This window comes from Eumetopias jubatus, unplaced genomic scaffold, assembly GCF_037043125.1.
Source record: "Eumetopias jubatus isolate StellerSeaLion01/CBP00866 unplaced genomic scaffold, mEumJub1_p1.0 scaffold_1, whole genome shotgun sequence".
NCBI lineage: Eukaryota > Metazoa > Chordata > Mammalia > Carnivora > Otariidae > Eumetopias > Eumetopias jubatus.
This window is the reverse complement of record NW_028274807.1, coordinates 80,521,163-80,541,949: the sequence shown is the minus strand read 5'-3', so window position 1 is coordinate 80,541,949 and position 20,787 is coordinate 80,521,163. Positions and strand designations below refer to the sequence as shown.

The following is a 20,787-nucleotide window of genomic DNA, read 5'->3' as shown; positions in this document are numbered from 1 at the left end:
CTCACTCTCTCTAATAAATAAATAAAATCTTAAAAAAAAAACATGCATTACAGAAAATTTGAAAAATATTCAGAATAATAAAGAACATAAAGACCACCTCAAAAATCACCACACAGAGATAACAATGTAATATTTTGGTGAATTCTTAGTTGTTTCCCAGTGCATATATGTAAATGGCTTTGTGACCTTCAGTAAGTTGTTTATTTAGCCCTTTAATCTCAACACCTATCCTAAATGACTTACAAGAGAATTAAACAAAAGTTTATTATAATATATATTTAACAATATTGAGAGCATTCTATAACATCATTTTTCATATTTTCCTTTTTTCACATAACATTATAAATAATGAGCATTTTCCCTAGAGCATTATCCATTCTTTAAAAACATTAAGCAAGGGCGCCTGGGTGGCTCAGTCAGTTCAGCATCTGCCTTCGGCTCAGGTCATGACCCCAGGGTCCTGGGATCGAGCCCCACATCGGGCTCCTCGTTCAGCAGGGAGCCTGTTTCTCCCTCTGCCTCTGCCGCTCCCCCTACTGTGTGCCCTCTCCCTCTGTCAAATAAATAAATAAAATCTTAAAAAAAAAAAAAAAGGCAGCTTTTTCTGCCCATGGGTCCTGTCCCTGTGCTTTAATAAAACCACCCTTTTGCACCCAAATATATAAATAAATGAATAAATAAAAACATTAAGCTTGGTATAAGTTAAGAAGTTAAAACAATTATTTCATATTCAGCCTATTCATCTTTTTGTTTCTACCAGCTTCTTAACTAGCATTATGTGTTTTCTTACCAATCCATTGTATTCACATTCTAATCTAGTGTTATTATTATTGTTATTATTTAGATTCCTTTTTGGCTTAAGAAAAACAAGATCTATTTCAGCCTGCATCTCAGGCCCATCAATCCTGTAACTTTAGATTTAAATGATTTTCATATCCTAAAGCAATTAGCACATATTGGATAAATACTTTACACCGTGCATTGTGCTAAGTAGTTTCATATATTCTCTTACTTCATTTTCTTAACACGGAGATTAAGTCTGTAACAATCCCCATTTCACAGGTCAGGAAGGCTTTGAGCTGTTAAGTGGCTAGTTCAAACATATGACCAGTTAATGATTGGTAGAATAAGGATTTGAACTCAGGCAGTTTAACTACATAGCCCACATTCTTAAATGTTATACTACATACATCCTTCTACTTGCAGCATAAGGTTAGTATTATTATCCCATTTTACAGAAACCAAGGCACAGACAAGAGAACCGTGATTTCACTTTTTAACTGTGTATCTCTGGCCTATAGAAATGTAATTAATTTTTGGATATTGATTGTATATCCAGCAAAATTCTCATATTAATTATAATCTTCTAATAGATTATTTTGATTTTTCTGCAAACACTATCATATCTTCTGGATAATGAAGTTTCATTTTTTCCTTTCCAATCCCTATACCTTTCACTTGTTTTTCTGGCCTTACTGGGAGAAATGGTGATAGCAGCTAGCCACGTCTTTTTCCTTTCTCATAGGGAAAGCTTTCAATTTACCATTTTATTTGATATTTGCTGTAGGTTTTCCAAAATGGATAAAGACATTTTCTTTCTATACCTAATTTACCAGGAATTTTTACTTTTAATATGTCAGATGTTATCAAATTTTTCTGCATTTCTTGAAAAAAAAATCACATGTTTTTTTCTCTTTCAATCTTTTATATAGAATGAAATACATTAATCTTCTAATGTTCAACCAATCTGGTATTTCTGGGAAAAAGGTGATGTCTTCCACTTTTTATATGTTATTAGATTCAATTTTATAATATATTGTTCAAGATTTTTTATATCTAGGTTTAAGAATGAAACTGACCTTTCATTTTGCTTTTTTTTTTTTCATTGCAAATTTCATTCACAAATTTTGCTTTTTCATACTGGCCTTGACAGGTGTTGGTACCAAGGTTATACTAGCCTCACCCAATGAATTGGGAAGTGTACTGGATTGAACCTATGACACTTACTTTATTTGGAAATAGGGTCTTTGCAGATATAATTGAGTAATAATGACGTCATACTGGATAAGGGTGATCAGTATAAGCTCGAGGAAATCTGGACACAGGGAAGAGGCCCATGGGAAGAGAGAGGCAGAGATAGGAGTGAGAGAGCAAGAAGCCAGGGAACACCAAAGGTTGCCAGCAACCACAGAAGCTAGAGGAGGCAAGGAAAGATTCTTCCCTAGAGTCTCCGGAGTAAGAATGGCCTTGCAGATATCTTGATTTTGAACTTCTACCCTCCAGAACTACTAGAGAACAGATTTCTGTTGTTTTAAGTCACCTAGTTTAAGTCATTTGTTACCACAGCCCTAGGAAACTAATATGGGAAGTGTTCCCTCTTTTTTCATTACCTAAAACATTTGTGTAAAATTAGAATAATATTTTCCTTGACTTTTTAGGTAGAGCTTGCCAAGAGTCATCTGGGGCTGGAATTTACTTTGTGAAATTTTTGATTACTGGCTCAATTTCTTTAATGGTTTTCTGTTTCCTCTTGAGTCATATTGGTAAGCCATAATATTTTTGTTATCTTTTTTAATGGCTACAACATCTGCAGTGCAATCCCATTCACCATTCCTTATATACATCGTGCCTTCTCTTTTTTTCTTGATCAATCCCTCCAGAGGTTTGTCAATTTTACCAGTCTTTCAAAGAACTAAGTTTTTTTTTAATTTTATTATTATTATGTTATGTTAATCACCATACATTACATCATTCGTTTTTGATTCATTGTTTGCGTATAACACCCACTGCTCCATTCAATACGTGCCCTCTTTAATACCCATCACCAGGCTAGCCCATCCCCCCACCCCCCTCCCCTCTAGAACCCTCAGTTTGTTTCTCAGAGTCCATAGTCTCTCATGGTTCGTCTCCCCCTCTGATAGCCCCCCTTCATTTTTCCCTTCCTACTATCTTTCAAAGAACTAACTTTTGACATAATCTTGAATCACATTTGTTTCTATCTCATTAATTTCTCCTCCTCCTTACTCCCTTCCAACTACTTCACTGGGTCTATTTCACGCTTGTTTTGTTAGTTCCTTGATACAGACGCTTAGCTTTTTATATTTCAGTCTGTTTTCTGATAAATACCTTTATGGTTATAAATCTCCTGCTAACTTTTGCTTTAGCTGTATCCCTCAAGTTATATATGTTGCATTTTCACTATCATTTCGTTCAAAACATTTATTCTATTATGAGTTCTGCTTTGGCACAGAGATTATTAAGAAATGAATCTAATTTCTAAACATATGGGTATTTCTAATTATATTTTTGTTACTGATTTCTAGTTTAATTGCATTGTTGTCAGAGAATGCATTCTAAGTGAAATTTTCTTTTAAAGATTTTTTTTTTTATTTATTTTTTAACAGAGAGAGAGACAGCGAGAGAGGGAACACAAGCAGGGGGAGTGGGAGAGGGAGAAGCAGGCTTCCCGCTGAGCAGGGAGCCCGACATGGGACTCGATCCCAGGACCCTGGGATCATGACCTGAGCCGAAGGCAGACGCTTAACGACTGAGCCACCCAGGCGCCCTTCTAAGTGAAATTTATTGAGACAAGTTTTGTGGTCCAGTATCTGGTCAAATTTGTAAATGTTGCAGATTTAAGAAGAATGTATATTTTCCAATTGTTGGGTGCCTTGTTCTATATAAATCCATTAAGTCTAACAACTCCTAATGCTTTTCTAGGAGAATAATTTTTTTTCTGTCCTTGAGCTCTACTACATTCTCTCTTTCCTACCTCCTTTCTTACAAAAAATATCAAGTTCTCCATAATTGGGATCCCTCTCTCCATGCCGCAAAGTCACTATCTTGGGTTCCTGACCTCAAGTTTTCAAACAATTAAGCCATTTAATAACTGGTTAACGTTTGGCACAGTATTTTAATCTCTCTCAGGCTCATTTTTCTCATCCGTAAATAGAGATGGTAGGATTTACTGAGGGTTAAAATACAATACGTGTAAAAATAGTTTTCATTATTAATAAATAAATAACCTACACAACTGGCACATAGTAGGCAAGGTAAATGGCAATTATTATAATGATTAACATTTTTACTTTTTTTAAAAAGATTTTATTTATTTATCTGACAGAGAGACACACAAGTGAGAGAGGGAACACAAGCAGGGGAGTGGGAGAGGGAGAAGCAGGCTTCCCGCCGAGCAGGGAGCCCAACGTGGGGCTCGATCCCAGGACCCTGGGATCATGACCTGAGCCAAAGGCAGACGCTTAACAACTGAGCCATCCAGGCACCCCCATTTTTGCATTTCTTTATTGTCATGATTCTAATATCTATTTCTTCGCAGGTTTCAATTAACACATATTAAATTCCCTTGGCTGCAGTAAGATCACATAGGCCCTCCTATCCACATGACTTTTGTCAAAGGGCATAAACATATTTAATTGGGAAAAGAAGAAAAGTTGTCACAAATACCACTGAATCCCCATTTCAGATTCTTTTGCCATATGTTTTCAATATTTTTGCATCTTCATGGAATAACCCAATAAAGATTGCCATGGTCCCTGAGATGGGTTACCCTCAGAAGAAAAATGAATTCCTTTTCAAATTTCTGTGTGAAATAAAAAATAACATTTACTGAACATCTTCTGATGCAGGCAAGCACTGCACTAGGGACTTTCAGATATATCTCATGTAACCTCACAAAAACCTGTTAAGATAGATATTACTACCTACTTTCTCTTTTTTTTAAAGATTTTATTTATTTATTTGAGAAACAGAAAGCAGAAAGAGAGAGAGAGTGAGCACGAGCGGGGGGGGAGGGGCAGAGGCAGAGGGAGAAGCAGACTTCCCTTGAGCAAGGAGCCCGATGTGGGGCTCGATGTGGGGCTTGATCCCAGGACCCCAGGATCATGACCTGAGCAGAAGGCAGACACTTAACCGACTGAGTCACCCAGGCGGCCCTACTATCTACCTTCTAAGTAGAGAAACTGAGGTTCAGGAGATTACAGGGATTTGCCCAAGCTCACATAGGGTGGAGGTATATGCCGAGCAGAGATGTACGAACATACCTGCTAGTGGTTAGTGTTAGTTAGTATATACTAGCAGGCATAACCCCCATCAAGCCTGGCACTAAATGTCCTCCAAAGGCCCAATCCAATATAAAAGAAAGGTCAGAGTCTTCTCTGGGTCTCTTTGTGGCTCCTTCCCTCTACAGTGTTTCTCATTCCCACTCAAGTCTCCCATATCCTTTACCCACCCTAAGGCATTACCCACAGAGATAGTGCTTTGCAGTATGGGTCTCAGTCTGTGGCTGGTTTCTAGAGACAGTGGGAGAGGGTGAGAGACTGGTTACCTGCAGAGAATTTGCCATCCGCTCCGCAAATCACGATGGCTTTTACTGTATGGTCTGTTAAAGCTTTTTGCAGTCCCTCTCGTATTCCATGGAGTACAGCCGTACTAAGAAAAAAAAATACATGAGGCATTAGAATTTAATTTCTACCATCTCAGAGTTTTTTCCTTTTCTAACAATGAAAAATGAAACATACACACAATGGATAAAAACCCTAGTTACTTACTATTCAGTTTTCACTGATTTAATCAACTGATAATATATATGTCAGGGCACCTGGGTGGCTCAGTTGGTTAAGCGTCTGCCTTCAGCTCAGGTTGTGATCCCAAGGTCCTGGGATCAAGCCCCAGGTCAGGGTTGGGCACCCTGCTGAGTGGGGACTCTGCTTCTCCATCACCCTCTGCCTTTCCACCCCACTCATGCTCTCTCTCTCTCTCTCTCACCAACTCTGTCTCAGATAAAGAAAAAATCTTAAATATATATATATATATATATATATATATATATGTCAACTGTGAATTAAGCACGAAGCTAAATAAATGAATAAATGAAAAATGAAAAAATAAAAAATAAAAACTATTTTTTTAAAAAAATAGTATTTTCCTGAACTTCACTGTAACTTTGACCACTTAGAAGCAGTACTCATCAATTTTAAAATATTACTGTACATCCTCTATGTACTGGAAAAGGAGTTTACAACATCCTAGGAAACAATAAAATATCACACTAAGATGAATGGTGTAATAAAAGTACAAAGAAAGTAATGTGGATGTTCACAAAGAGAACTTACTTACAATTTGTCATATTAGCAAAATATAAGAAAACTGAAATAGTCTAAAAGAAACAACCTAAGAGATGTGTCAGGGGCTTCAAGTTACCCCAAATATCCAACCCTCCTCACTTTCTTCCAAGTATTAAGCATCTAGTTTTTAGCTGGATACATGACTGCCTAAAGTAGAGACTGCATTTTCCGGCCTGCTATGCAGTAAAGCCAGCGTACGGCATTAAGTTCTGGCCAATAAGATGGCAGCAACTTTGGCAAGAGCCCTTAAAGGATTGGGTATGCTTTTCTCTTTTCCTTTTCTGCCAGGAATGGGGATGTGAAGGCTAGATCATGAGCAGTCATCATGGACCAAGAGGTAGAAACCTTGTATTGAGGATGGCAGAGCAAGAGATAAATAGATGGGGTCCCTGATGATTGCGGAGCAGTCATACCATTCAAAGACACTGCTGTGAAAGAAATCAACTTCTTCTTGTTTAATCCACTACTCTTTTGAGTTTTCTGTCTCTGACAGCCAAACCTAATACTAACTAAGTTAGGAGGCAAAGGCAAGGTCTGGGAAAGAAAAGGCATATAATAGACTGCTAAGTTTCATCGATGAGGGAGTCATCCATAGAAGAGGGTCAAGATTGAATGAGTCTGCCAAAGGAAAAGAGAGCTGAGGGTAAATCCTCTGGATACACCCTCATTGAAGAAGTGGAAGAGGCTCAGCAGAGAGATTCGGTACCAAGGGAGCCCAAAGTCACACAGATCAAGAGAAGAGAATTTGCCAAGAAGTAGAGGATCACTAAGTGTCAAGGGATAGTGAAGGAGGAGAACCTGGGAAACGTGATGAGGAATTGCTTAAAGGAAAAATGGCAGAACCAGCGTCCATTCAATTTTGCATTGGAATTCTAAGCATTCTGGGTAAAGTGTCTGTTCTAGTATACAGGGTGAAAAAAAAATCTTAAAACAAAACAAAACAAAACAAAAAACTCCTAGAAAAGTCAGATTGTTCAGACCAGCAACTATGAGTTAACACCTCGGGAAATAAAGGAGATACTGGTATATATTAACTCCCTTTCACCTCGTTACTTTTCATCATTTAACCTCGATGAAACCAAACAAAACCTCTTGGCTTTGGTTAATTAGAAACCAAATCTGCTAAGAGTGCCTGGGCTCAGTTGGTTAAGCACCAACTCTTGATCTCGGCTCAGGTCCTGATCTCAGGGTCATGGGGCTAAGTCCCCCAACACAGTCCTCACCCCCCACCACATCCAGCCCCACATGGAGCCCCAAGTTGGCTTGGTGATCAGCGGGGAGTCTGCTTGAGATACTCTCCCTCTCCCTTTGCCCCTCCCCCTGTGCTTGCTCACTCTCTCTCTCCCTCTCTAAAGTAAATAAATCTTAAAAAAGAAGAAGAAAGAAAGAAAGAAAGAAACCAAATCTACCAATGAGATCTGGACCCATCCAGAATACTCAGAAGCCCAAAAGGCAAGTATTTCCTCTGGGTAAATAATGGCTGCAAAAGTAGCCAAATCAGTGCCACTGAGGACAAGAAGCTGGCTTCCCCCATTTGAACCAAACTCTACTCTTCTATTTCTTAAGGTCTTGCTAATTTTGCAAAAATGAAACAAAGGGAAATGAAAATGGCTGTAAACAGATACAGCTTTACTAGATTCAAGCCGAGTAAAGGGACCACAGCCTTGTAGCAATGACAAGTTTACAGGGGCTAAGAAATTATTTTGTCCCCTTAATATTGTCCAGGTATGGAGAAATCTAGAGTAAAGATAACATTTTCATGGGTGCTGAGCAAAGCTCTTTAGCTTCTGTGACTTTAGGAGGTCTTTCTTGTGACAGTTTTTTTAAAACCAAAGGTCATCAAATCAACTTTGTAGCTTGTGACCAGCATTTTTTTATTTATTTTTTTATTTATATATATTTATTTATTTGAGAGAGAGAGAGAAACAATATGAGAGGGGAGAGGGTCAGAGGGAGAAGCAGGCTCCCTGCTGAGCCGGGAGCCCGATGTGGGACTTGATCCCAGAACTCTGGGATCATGACCTGAGCTGAACGCAGTCGCTTAACCAACTGAGCCACCTAGGCGCCCCAGCATTTTTTTAATCAAAGAAATAGAAGAGAAGAGAAAAATAGAATATGACAAACTATATAACATGTAAGGATAGGGGTGGGGGTGGTTTTTTGTTTTTATTTGTTTGTTTTTAGTAGGCTCCACCCCCAGCGCAGAGACCTGCCCCCCAGGTCACCTGAGCTGAAATCAAGAGTCAGATGCTTAACAGACTGAGCCTCAGGCGCCCCATAGGGATAAGTTTTGTTTCACAACTTTGTTTTCAGTTATGTGTGTTTATGTGTGTATATCAAGTTGCTACGTAAAACATGGGATTTCTTACTGTATGGATTACAGTAAAAAAAAAAAAGTATGAAAGCCATTGTTCTGAGAGACAGGCCTAGTAATCAGACATGTCCTATACTAATAAAGAGGGTTGGTATTCATCTGAATGGAAGGAAACTTGGCTGGCTAAACTTTTTTTGGGGACAAAAAAAACTTCAAGTAAGAATCAGTGAACTAGGAAGAAATAATTTCCCATATACAAGTAGGAAGGGGAAAATGAAAGAAAGAAAAGTATAAAGAAAAGAAATGCGGGGAGGCTGCCGGGCTGGCTCAGTCAGTGGTACATGAGACTCTTGATCTTGGGGTTGTGAGTTGGGGCCCCATGTTGGGTGTGGAGATTAATTAAAAATAAAATCTTTTATTTTTTTAAAAGATTTTATTTATTCATTCGAGACACAGAGATACAGAGGGAGAGAGAGCATGAGCAGGGGGAGAGGCAGAGGGAGAGGGAGAAGCAGGCTCCCCGCTGAGCCAGGAGCCAGACGTGGGGCTCGATCCCAGGACCCTGGGATCACGACCTGAGCCGAAGGCAGATGCTTAACAATCTGAGCCACGAAGGCACCCCAAAAATAAAATTAAAAAAAAAAAGAAAAGAAAAATATAGGCAACCTGTTAAACTTGATGAACATGTTGGGATACATACCTCTATGTAAAATGTAACTTCAGAATGGGTGCCTGGCTGGCTCAGTCAGTAGAGCATGCAATTCTTGATCTTGGGGTCCTAAGTTCAAACCCTACATTGGGTGTAGAGATTACTCAAAAATAAAATCTTAAAAAATGTGTATATATAACTTCAGAAGAGGATAGAAGAAAGGGTGGGAAAACATTCCCAAGTAGAGAAAACTTGATGAAGCTGAAATAAACCCTGGGCAGCCGAGCCTGCTGGAGAGGCTTTCCATGACAGTAGCTAACACCTCTACAAGGCCAGTTTATGATCTCCAGCATAGGTAACCTTCACCACAACGTTAGCAGGTAGATACAAACATTTCTCTTGCAAGGGGGGAAGGGGCAGGCTAAATATGAGAAACGCTTAAAATCGCTATGAGAAAATATTTCTAGCTACAGGTATAAGACTGTGAAGCTTTTTTCCCAAGTTCGTGATAGGCATGGTTTCCTGTTATAAGCAGAGGCTGAGGCAGAGTCCTGATACCTAGTGTCTTTAACTAAAACACAGACAAGTCCAAAATGGGTATGTAATCATATCACATGTTTTTCTTCATCAAACCCGAAATAACAGATATTTTGCTTTTTTTTCTGAGAATGGCAAGTGGACATATTCTTGTATGATTTTATTCTTGCACTTCTTTTGTATTATTAAATGCAATAACATTAAAAATACGAATTACATTAATACTCATGATAAAATCAAATCCGATGACACAGTTGAATTAGCAGATCTCCTCATTCCAGTCTCTTTTTCGCTCCAGCGGTATGTCGTAAGAATGTTGACCAAAGGTCTTTCTCCCTGTTTTATATATTCTTTGTAAATTATAATTTCTGCTAATCCTACTCCCGGAGGATGGGTGGCTCTTTTCTGGGCTGATGGATCACTATCCTTTTTACAAAGATAGGTAAGAACCAAACCTATATAATTAAACATTTTTTAAATTAAAAACATAAAGCCACCAGTTTTGAAAGCACGGCTTGTTAGGGGCGCCTGGGTGGCTCAGTCATTAAGGGTCTGCCTTCAGCTTGGGTCGTGATCCCAAAGGCCTGGGATCTAGCCCGGCGTCGGGCTTCTCCCACTCCCTCTGCAGGTTCTCTGCTTGTGCGCGCTCTCTCTCTCTCTCTCTGTCAAATAAATAAATAAAAACTTTAAGAAAAAAGAAAGCACGGCTGTAAGTACAGGGCATACATCTGTGGGAAACTTTAACAAGGAAGGTGCGCCATGATGAAATAAAAGAAGATAAACTGCACATTCGTTACTCAGGAAATGCGACTTAACGGGCTTCCTCCGAGCGTTATCTACCACTGAAGCACCAAGGCCTTGAGTTTAGAACAGATCAGGAGAAAGAATTTTGCATTTCTGCGCCACACCACAATTCACCTATTCTCACTGCCTTGGCACGAATGAGGACCTTTGTTAATTTTTTTTTTAACAAACGTGAAGCCACCTTCTCATCGGATTTTTAAATCTTTCAGTCACACACTGTTAGGGTGGCCTGGACTTGAGATTGGGAAGTGAGGGATCAGGGTCCAGCCAGCATTGTACCCTTGGAACAGAACGTACACCTGAGAAGTCAAAGCTGCTAACGAGCAGAAGGGCTGAGCACGAAGCTGGCACGGACGACCCGGGTTCGAGGCCAGCCCGCCCACTTAGCAGCCATCCGTCTGCCTCTGAGCCTCAGTTTCCTCACCAGTGAAACAGGGATCAGAGCTCGCTGCGAACGTCAACCAAGCTAACCTAAGAGAAGGCCCTGGCATGCGCCGCGGTTCACTCTGTGCCAGTGTCTTTCTGCGTTTAAACCAGCAGGGGGGTCAAAGCCTCAGAGCGGGCAGGCAGCGAAGGGCCCACCTTCCCCCGGCCGCAGGCAACCGAGCCTGTTACCTGATGGCGTTGACCGGCGGGTTTCTGAGGCGGATCAGCGCCAGGTAGTTCGGCAGCCGCGTATACTCGGCCATGTCTGCTCGGTCGCGGAGGTCGCCTCCGCCTCCCGCCACTAGGCGATGCCGCGTTCCCCTCGCGCCAGGCCGGCCCCGCGAGGAGGAGCGCCCGCTGGGCCAATGCGAGCCCGGCACCGCCTCCCGCCGTCCAGGGGCCGGGGGCACCGCCGCCGCTCCTCCCACCCGCTTCTCCTCCTCCACAACCCCAGCCCGGCGCTCTGTAGGCGCTTGTGGTCTCCTTCTCTGTGTTGGTTCCCATCATATCCTAGATCAGAGAGGACGGTGGAAAATCTGTGCAACTGCCAGGAAGTCGAAGTTTGCAACCCTGCCTTCTCTGGACAACTTCTGGGCTCACTAGGTTGGTGGAGCTGTCCTCATCAGTTTTCATCTTCATGATCCTTCTTAACCGGGATGGATACCTGGGGTCTTGCCAGTTAGGTGATAGGACACACACTTGGAACTTAAAATACACGCACCATGAATTTCACCTAAACCGGTATGGTACCAACCACTTACAGAACAGTAATTTTATCTGTCTTACTATAACGGCGCAACCTAGTGAAAGGTATAGGTATCTTGTCTGCCCCAGCCTTCTCTTTTTTTCTTTTTAAAAAAACTCCCCCAGTTTTGCTGATATATAATTGACAAACATCACTATACAAGTCAAAGGTGTACAGCATAATGACTCACATAGATTGGAAAATGCCGCAATAAGTTTAGTTAACATTCTGCCATCTCATATAGATACAAAATAGACCCCAAAAAACCCCAAAAAACAAAAAACAAAACAACAAAAAAAACCCTCTCTTTTCTTCTTGTGTCATTCCTAAGGACTGTGATTTCTAATGCTTCATTCATCCATGAATTGAGCAGCTGTTAGGAGCTTGGCCTAGGCAGGAGACTAAAGATAAACCAGGCCCAGGCCCTTCCTTCCAAAAGTGCACCACTGAAACAAGGTTTTTCTAGATGGTATCAGCCTCTGGTGGTCCTCACAGTCCATCAAGTGGTCATAAGGCAGTCTGGAAGTTTCAGAGGAAAACAAAATGAAACAATGGAATGATTTTGTTCACTGATGTTTCACAAATCTCAGCAATGATTAGGGACTATTTTCATATTCTTTTACCTCTTGGAAATAAAAACAGGTTCCAAGTCTGAGGAAAGTAGGATTGCCTTGAAGCCCTGGGAATGAGCAGCAGTCTGAAGGTATCCAACCCATCACGAACAGCTCTCATTTCTAACGGCCAGTCAATCACAAACAAGACAGTGCACACCTCTCAGCGTCAACATTTGACAAAAACCAGCTCCTACAGGTGAGATCTCTGATGCCTCTGAAAATTTGCCAACTCCTGAACTCCACCTTACTCAAAAACATAATAAAAGATCAACAGTCTGCTCTGCCTGGGAGAAACTGCATGAGGAGCCTAGGTTTCCTTATTATAGGAAGCGACAAATTCAGCTTCATCTTCTTATTTCAGATACTGGTCTCTAGGGAAACAACTCCACGGAGGCCTCCTAGCAACTTTGTAGGCTAGACTTAATAGTTCTGAATGGCCTGAAATTCTTCCTGGATCAAGAGTTGATGAGCATGGTGTGGAGCTGTCTTGAGGCAGGTTCTCACCTCCATCTTGGAGGTGTTAGCCATAGGTCATTTCTCACCTAGTTCCCTAGTTTTAGTTGAATGCAGAACTTTCTCCCTAGTACAAGCTGCAAACTTCTATGTAAATCTATAGAACTGCTCAACAGTAGTTCTAAGGTAGGGACAGGGACTAAGGTAAGCAAGGGAGGCACCCAGTGGGCAAAATGTAAGAGGGCACCCACTCTCAGTTTCCTACAAGTGCCCACCCTGCCCTTTTCCTCAATAACAGAGCTACTCACAGTTCCCGTGATCTGTGATGTAGCCTCTCCTATTTGGTGTCATCCTATGGGACTAGGGATACAGGAAGGTGATACCATATCTTTCTTTTGCTATCTGTCTGTATAAATAAACTGTCTAAATCCATTCAGTCTCCGGGCGCCTGGGTGGCTCTGTTGTTAAGCGTCTGCCTTCGGCTCAGGTCATGATCCCAGAGTCCGCATCGGGCTCCCTGCTCCGCGGGAAGCCTATTCTCCCTCTCCCACTCCCCCTGCTTGTGTTCTCTCTCTCGCTCTCTGTCAAAATAAAATAAAATAAAATCTTTAAAAAAAAAATCCTTTCAGTCTCCTTACGGACCAATCTATGGAAGTGTGGCAAGCCAATCTATCAAGTGCCACCATACTGCCAATGACAGACCGCTTGAGCTTTTGACAGTCTCTTGAGCATTGCAATGAATTGTTATATTCTTAAGTTGTCTTCTCATTTAATTTGTCTCAACAAGTGCTACTTAACAGGATGTCATTTCTCTTGGCTAGTGCCCTTCAACATCATTTGCATGTTGAATATTAACTTTGCTTAGTTATGTCACTTTCATTGTTGTTGTGTTGCAACTTATGAAAATAGATCGGTTAATCAGAAGAGGTTTGTGTGTGTGTGTGTGTATGTGTTTTTAAGTAAACTCTTTGTCCAATGTGGGGCTCGAACTCATGACCCTAAGATCAGTCACGACCCTGAGATCAATAACAACCCTGAGATCAAATGTTGCATGCTCTACCGATTGAGCTAGCCAGGCACACCTAGAAGAGGTTTTAAAACTTATAAGACAAAGAAAAGAATGTAAATATAGAACTTTTGTGTGCTAGATCATGCTAGATCATTTACTCACAGTAAAAATGGAGATGACTATCTAAACTTGGTTTGTGTTGTGAAACTTCATTCAATAGTGGCATGAAGCCATGAGGGCTACGGCTGACTTCTCTGGTAAACCAATTAGATTGTTCTGGAACAAATAAAAAATATTGCTTTCCAGCTGGAGTGATAAAATCTTTCACATGTTCTCTTCCACATCGTTTCCCCTTTCACTGTGGGATATAAATGGGCACGAGGCCTCAGAGAAGGAGGGAGCCACAGACAGAAGAAGCCTGACTTCCCAAATGATCTTGTGCGGCAGAGCTGCCTGCTGACTAGAACCGACACGGACTGTTACAAGAGAAAGAAATAAATGTGGGTCTGTTTGTTAAAGAATTTTAACCTGTCCTAACAATTACAGCAAAGAAATGGGCAGTGAGTACACTCTTCCCCAGTGAAGTTGGCTGACATTTGAGGAGAAAAGCTGCTCACATAAGTACTCGAAATAAAAGATGTGATATAATTTCTTTACTGTGCCAATAATATTAGTAATGACAATTTCTATAATTTCCAGTGGCTTGCTCAAATGTTGAGCTTTGGAGATATCACACACACACACACACACACACACACACACACACACACACACACAGTATTCAGTATCTTCATGATGAAGATAAGCTATCAGGATTCCTAAAGAAGTCCCAACTGTGGCAGAAAAATGACTCAGTCATGTCAATTATCTTCACTGACTGAAATATCAGAGATCAATGATGTATTATTGGGCATATTGAAAGATCATGCCCAGAGGCTGCAACCAAATCCGAGCTGAATATAGCCAAAACCTGAACCGAGAGCCTATTCACTGATATCTCTCATATTTCAACCTCTCAGCTTTTCGGCGAGTGCTGCTTGTCACCTGTCATCAGCCAGATCATATTCATGTTTCCTTAACTCACATTTGCTCCCTTTTTCCCTATCCAGAAAGACATTTGTCCTTCTAAATTTCAAGTGACATGATCTTTTTTTTAAAGGATAATGAATTTTTAAATTGAGATCTAACTCACACACTATACAATTTATTCTTGTAAAGTGTACAATTCAGTGATTTTTAGTATATTCACAAGGTGTACACGATCACTACTCTCAAATTCCGGAACATTTTAATCATTCCAAAACAAACCTTGTACCCATTACGCAGATTTGCCTATCCCACATATTTCATATAATTGGAATTACATAATATGTGGCCTTTGCGCCTGGTTTCTTTCACTTAGCATAACATTTTTGTTTGTTTTAAGGAAGGAGTGGTTCCAGGCCTCTCCTAGCTTCAGGTAGTTCCCTGGCTTCATGGTACATGACTGCAGTCTTCATGTGGTTCTCCCTGTGTGGGGCATCTCTGTGTCCAAAGTTCCCCTTTTTATAAGGACACTAAATGACCCCATCTTAACTTGATCATCTGCAAAGACCCTATTTCCAAATCAGGTCACATTCACAGGTCTTGCTGGCTTGGACTTCACATCTTTTTGAGGGACACAATTCAAGCCAGAACAGCCCCATGCAGTCACTGCGGTAGAAGCCCTTTTAGGGGGCAGAGCAACAAAAGTCAGCCTGAGCACCACAAGCAACCCGCAGTCTTGGTATTTGAAGCTACAGAAATGGCAGTGACTTCCACTCTTCCAAACCATAAATTCATAGTTTAGGTTAGGTCACATTTGATTTTTTTTTTTTTTAAAGAAGGCTCCATGCTCAGTGTGGAGCCCAACATGGGACTTGAAGTCATGACCCCAAGATTAAGACCTGAGCCAAGATCAAGAGTCAGTCGGACACTCAACCAACCAAACGACCCAGGCACCCTGATTTTTTTTCTAAAAGTAAGCAAAACTGTCCAGAATAGAGAAATGTTTATCCTTAAACAACCACACAAGCTAGGTTTGTCCATATGAATCACCACAGGAAGAAAGATTTGGATATTACCAGCCACACCCGAAGGTTACTGGACATTTTAGAAATTAAAATAAACAGAAAAGATGCAGCCTCCATCTGACATTATTTTTTAGGGGAAGGGGACAAAGCCCTTTAAGTTGACAGGATGCTCGCCAAAGTAATAAAGGACAACATTTTGAAAAATGGGCTTTTGATGTTTCACAGGAAAAGGCTTAACACTAAAAATTGTGCAAGTTTTCTTCTTTATAATATGCAGGTAGAACAGTTTATTTTTTTCTTCCATTTGGATGTTCTGTAGAACATTGTATTCAATCCTAACACCATATTGTGATTCAAGTGGTTTCTCCAGCTAAGTACATTAATGATAATAAACACAATAATACAAAATAAAATAATAATGAAACATTTCATTCTTCCCATGTGCCATGCTTTGTCCTAAATGCTTTGCATGTATTAACACATTTCGTCCTCCTCGAAGCCCGTGGATATGACATCATTGTTTATCTCCATTTTATGGAAGAGGCACAGAGAGCTAAGTTGTCTAAGGCCACATTGCTACTGAGAAGTGGAACCAAAGTTTTAACCCACAGTGTCTGGCTCTGGAGGCCGTGTTAGTGTGTTCTTAAGATTCATCCATGTTATATAGTATGTATCAGTGTTTCATCTCTTTTAATGGCTGAATAATAGTTCATTTATGTATATACCACATTTTGTTTATCCAGTCATCAACTTATGGATATTTGGGTTGTTTCCACTTTTTGGCTATTTTTAAAAAAGATTTTATTTATTTGAGAGAGAGAGAGAGAGAATGAGCAGGGGGAGGAGCAGAGGGAGAGGGAGAGGGAGAGGGGGAAGCAGGCTCCCTGTTGAGCAGGGAACCCAATGTGGGGCTTGATCCCAGGATCCTGAATTCATGATCTGAGACAAAGGCAGACGCTTAACTGACTGAGCCACCCAGGCGCCCCTCCACTTTTTGGCTATTGTGTATAATGCTGCTATGAATATTTTATGTGCAAATTTTTGTATAAACTGTGATTTTAATTCTCTTTGGCATATACCTAGGAGTAGAATTGCTGGGTCATATGGTAACTATATGTTTAACTTTTAAAAACAATTTTTCTTTGATTGAACTGTAATTAACATACATGTTTCAGGTGTACAATATAATGATTCAGCATTTCTATCCATTACTCATTGCTCATCACAAGTGTACTCCTAATCTCTTTTATCTACTTCCCCCAATTCTCCCCCTATACCTCCCCTCTGCAACCACCAGTTTGTTCTTGGTTTGTTTGTTTCTCAAATTTCACATAGGAGTGAAGTCATATGGTATGTCTTTTCTTATCTGACTTGTTTTACTTAGCATTATATTCTCTAGCTCCATCCACATTGTTGCAAGTGGCAAGATTCGTTCTTTATAATGGCCCTATACTAAAGTTGAAAAGATAAGAATTGTAGAGTTGAGTGTCTAGTCCAGAAATAAATGTATATATTTTTAAAAGATTTTATTTATTTATTTGGGGGGTGGGAACATGAGCAAGGGGGAGGGGCAGGGGCAGAGGGAGAAGCAGGCTCCGCACAGAGCAGAGAGTCCAATAAGGGAGGACCCCGGGATCATGACCCGAGCTGAAGGCAGATGCTTAACAACTGAGCCGCCCAAGTGCCCAGAAATGAATGTATATATTTTTTTCTCTTTTCTAGCCTGAGAATCGCCTTGGAACGATCAAATGTGTGTCCATCTCCTCTGTGAGGGTGCACAGTGTGTAGATGTGAGATGAATTGCTACAGCCATTTTGCCACCTTGAGGGAAGCTGGCCATAAACTGAAGCAGATCCTACTGAAGGCAGAGTAGAGAGGGGAAGAAGAATGGGTCGTGAATGATATCCTTGAGTTGCTGGAAAAACCAACGCTGATGCCTGTCATAACAGTCCATTTACAGAGGTCAATATATCCCCTATTGTTGAGGCTTTGTTCTGCTGTGTTTTATGGAAGATGCAAAGAGGTGCTGCCCAGACTCCCCTTCAAGGAAGGACTTGCTGCACGACTCCAGAGAGTATGGCCAGCTGGCAGCCCCCAGCTGTTAGCTTCTCTGGGGTCTGCCTCAGGGGCAGAGCGCCACCTTGCTTGAAATTGTACCCTGCCCAAGGCAGGATGCATCCAGTACAAAGGGTTGGCCATTTCAGCCTGACCGAGGATACCCTCTGATGGGCACCACTCACTCTGTAGCTCTCTCCCAAGTTAGCTGAAGAGTCCTTCAACCTGAGTAGCAGGTCAACAACTTCCTCTGACCAATCCTGCTCTTGTCCATTCCTAATAAAAATCCCCATCTTCATATCAGTGTCTACTTCTCAAAAACACAATCTCTGACAAGATTTCTGTCACGTCAGTCAAGAGTATTCAAATTGAGATTCCATGGGATAGTCTGAACTTGGTCTGGACTAGAGGAAGGGAAATGCACTCATTACCTTATTTTAAACTTTGTGGAGGGGCACCTGGGTGGCTCAGTCGTTAAGCGTCTGCCTTCGGCTCAGGTCATGATCCCAGGGTCCTGGGATCGAGTCCCACATCGGGCTCCCCGCTCAGCGGGAAGCCTGCTTCCCCTTCTCCCACTCCCCCTGCTTGTGTTCCCTCTCTCACTGTGTCTCTCTCTGTCAAATAAATAAATAAAAAATCTTTAAACTTTGTGGAAATTTTCAAGCATACACAAAAAGTAGAAAGAATATAATGAAACCAAATATATCCAGCTCCAACAACATTAATATATGGCCCATCTTTATTATCTGAACTTTTCCATATTATTTTAAAATAAGTCTCAGACATTACATGATTTCATCCATAAATATCACAGTGCACTGCTGTTCACTTTGGGATGCAATGCAGTGCCTTTTGCATTCTCCTCCCAACCCAGTTCCTATCTGTTGTCTCTTTTCTTCCTCTTTCCACCACCACAGCTTGCAAGAGTATTTTAGTAGAAGAAAAGGCAGTAGTAGTAAGAGATAAAGGGGCCCAGAAAGAATCCTAGAATCCACTCATTCTTTCACTCATCCAACAAATATTTTAGGCCTGTCATCTCCTAGAGTCTTGGGATGCACGGTTGTTACTCATATATGTGGTTGTTCAGATAGGTGGTGTAATGATGTCTTGGTCAGGTGAACTAACAAGAAAGAAAAGAAAAGAAAGGGAGAGAGAGAGGGAAGGAGGGAAGATTGGAGAGAGGGAGAGGGAGGAAGAATTGGAGGATGGGAGGAAGGAAGAGGAAGGGTGAGGAGGGAGGAAAAGAAAGTGCGTCATCTAGTGGTTACAGTGGGAAATATACATTGTTTTCTACTACACAGAACAAGACAAGGCTTACTCCAGACAGGACCTTAAAGAGGAAATTGAAGCCCAGAGAAGCGAAGTGATTTGTCTAAGGTCCCATGGCTAGTTAATAGCAGAGATAGGCATATAACCCAAATGCTGACTCTAATACCTATATAAAGATCTATGTAAATTGTGATTGTTTCAGACTCTTAAAAATGTGGTTCAAATGATTTTAAATATGATTAAAACATATTTTTTGCATTTATTTTTGTCAAGTTATGGTATTTTGATGGCAAAGGGGGAAAAGTGCATTGATTGAGGGAAGGAACTAGATGGACCTATGATAATATTAACACTGAATTATTTTTCCATTAAAAGTTCTGCCTCCATGGGGCACCTGGCTGGCTCAGTCAGTAGAGCATGAGACTCTTGATCTTGGGGTTGTAAGTTTCAGCTTCATGTTGGATGTAGAGATTATTTATTTATTTATTATAAATACTTTTTTAAAAGATTTTATTTGACAGAGAGAGAGAGAGCATAAGCAGGGAGAGCAGCAGGCAGAGGGAGAGGGAGAAGCAGGCTCCCCGCTGAGCTAGGAGCCTGATGCGGGATTTGATCCCAGTACCCTGGGATCATGACCTGAGCTGAAGGCAGACGCTTAACCGACTGAGCCACCCAGGTGCAGGATGTAGAGATAATTAAAAAAAAAAAAACTTAAAAAAATATTTCTGCCTCCCTCACCAGTTACAAAATTCCTCAAAAGCAGATTACTTATTCATCTTTTTTTAAAAGACTTATTTATTTAAGAGAGAGAGAGCATTTGGGGGGGGTGGGCAGAGGGAGAGAGAGAATCTCAAGCAGATTCCCCACTGTGCATGGAGCCCGAAGCAGGGCTCAATCTCATGACTCTGAGATCATGACCTGAGCTGAAATCAAGAGTTGGATGCTCAACCAACTGAGCCACCCAGGCTTCGTCTCTGTATACCCAATTCCTGGCATGGTGTCTTTCCTGAATGAATGACTAAGTGAATGAATGGAATCAGGAGTTTGAGAGTCTAGAACTAACCAGTTCTAGATTCTAGTCAGAACTAGTCATTCTAGATTCTATTCAGTTTTCTACTGACTGCCACTGGCTAACTTTGTGACTTTCAGCAGATCAATTCTTATGGTCCACTGATTCATTAAAAATGTCATCTTTTTTAACGCTAGAGTCGGAAGAAACCTTAAATTTCACCTATCCCAAGTACATTATTCTATGGGGTCCATAGAATTACCAGATTATTTGGAACACAGACTTATTACCAATATTTGAATAATAATACCCATGCTAGCTTTGTTATATTCCTAGAACAAAGAGTGAATATTTAAGAGAAATTGTTTGCAATAGATTAGTCTAAATAGGATTGTGTCACTTTGGGGCATCTCGGTGGCTCATTCGGTTAAGCGTCGGCCTTCAGCTCAGGTCATGATCTCAGGGCCCTGGGATCAAGTCCCGCATCGGGCATCGGGCTCCCTGCTCAGCGGGGAGTCTGCTTCTCCCTCTCCCCCCAGCTCGTGCTCTTGTTTGCTCTCTCTCTCAAATGAATAAATAAAAATCTTAAAAAAAAACTGTGTCACCTCATTGGCAATGCACTCAGTCTTTCTGTTTACCTTTGGTTACTGCTTGGATCAGTTACTTATCCCTGTCTAGCCAGCTAAAACAGAAGACAGAGCTCACAGGA

At 41.0% G+C, this 20,787-nt stretch overlaps 1 protein-coding gene across 2 annotated transcripts in view; it reads right to left on the bottom strand.

Moving 5' to 3' along the window:
* The window catches only part of EHHADH (enoyl-CoA hydratase and 3-hydroxyacyl CoA dehydrogenase), a 53,216-nt gene extending 42,061 nt beyond the window's left edge, over positions 1-11,155 (bottom strand). Inside the window, exons 1-2 of one of the 2 annotated variants that reach the window (XM_028101195.2) lie at positions 11,063-11,155; positions 5,345-5,448 (exon numbers count right to left, since the gene is read on the bottom strand). In XM_028101195.2, coding sequence (XP_027956996.1) covers positions 5,345-5,448; positions 11,063-11,136 — 178 coding nt within the window. In that variant the 5' untranslated portion in view covers positions 11,137-11,155. Of the gene's footprint in view, positions 1-5,344; positions 5,449-9,157; positions 9,195-11,062 lie in introns of those variants that run through there. The other variant, XM_088025155.1, reaches the window with a different exon arrangement.
* Between the last annotated feature and the right edge of the window lie 9,632 nt (positions 11,156-20,787).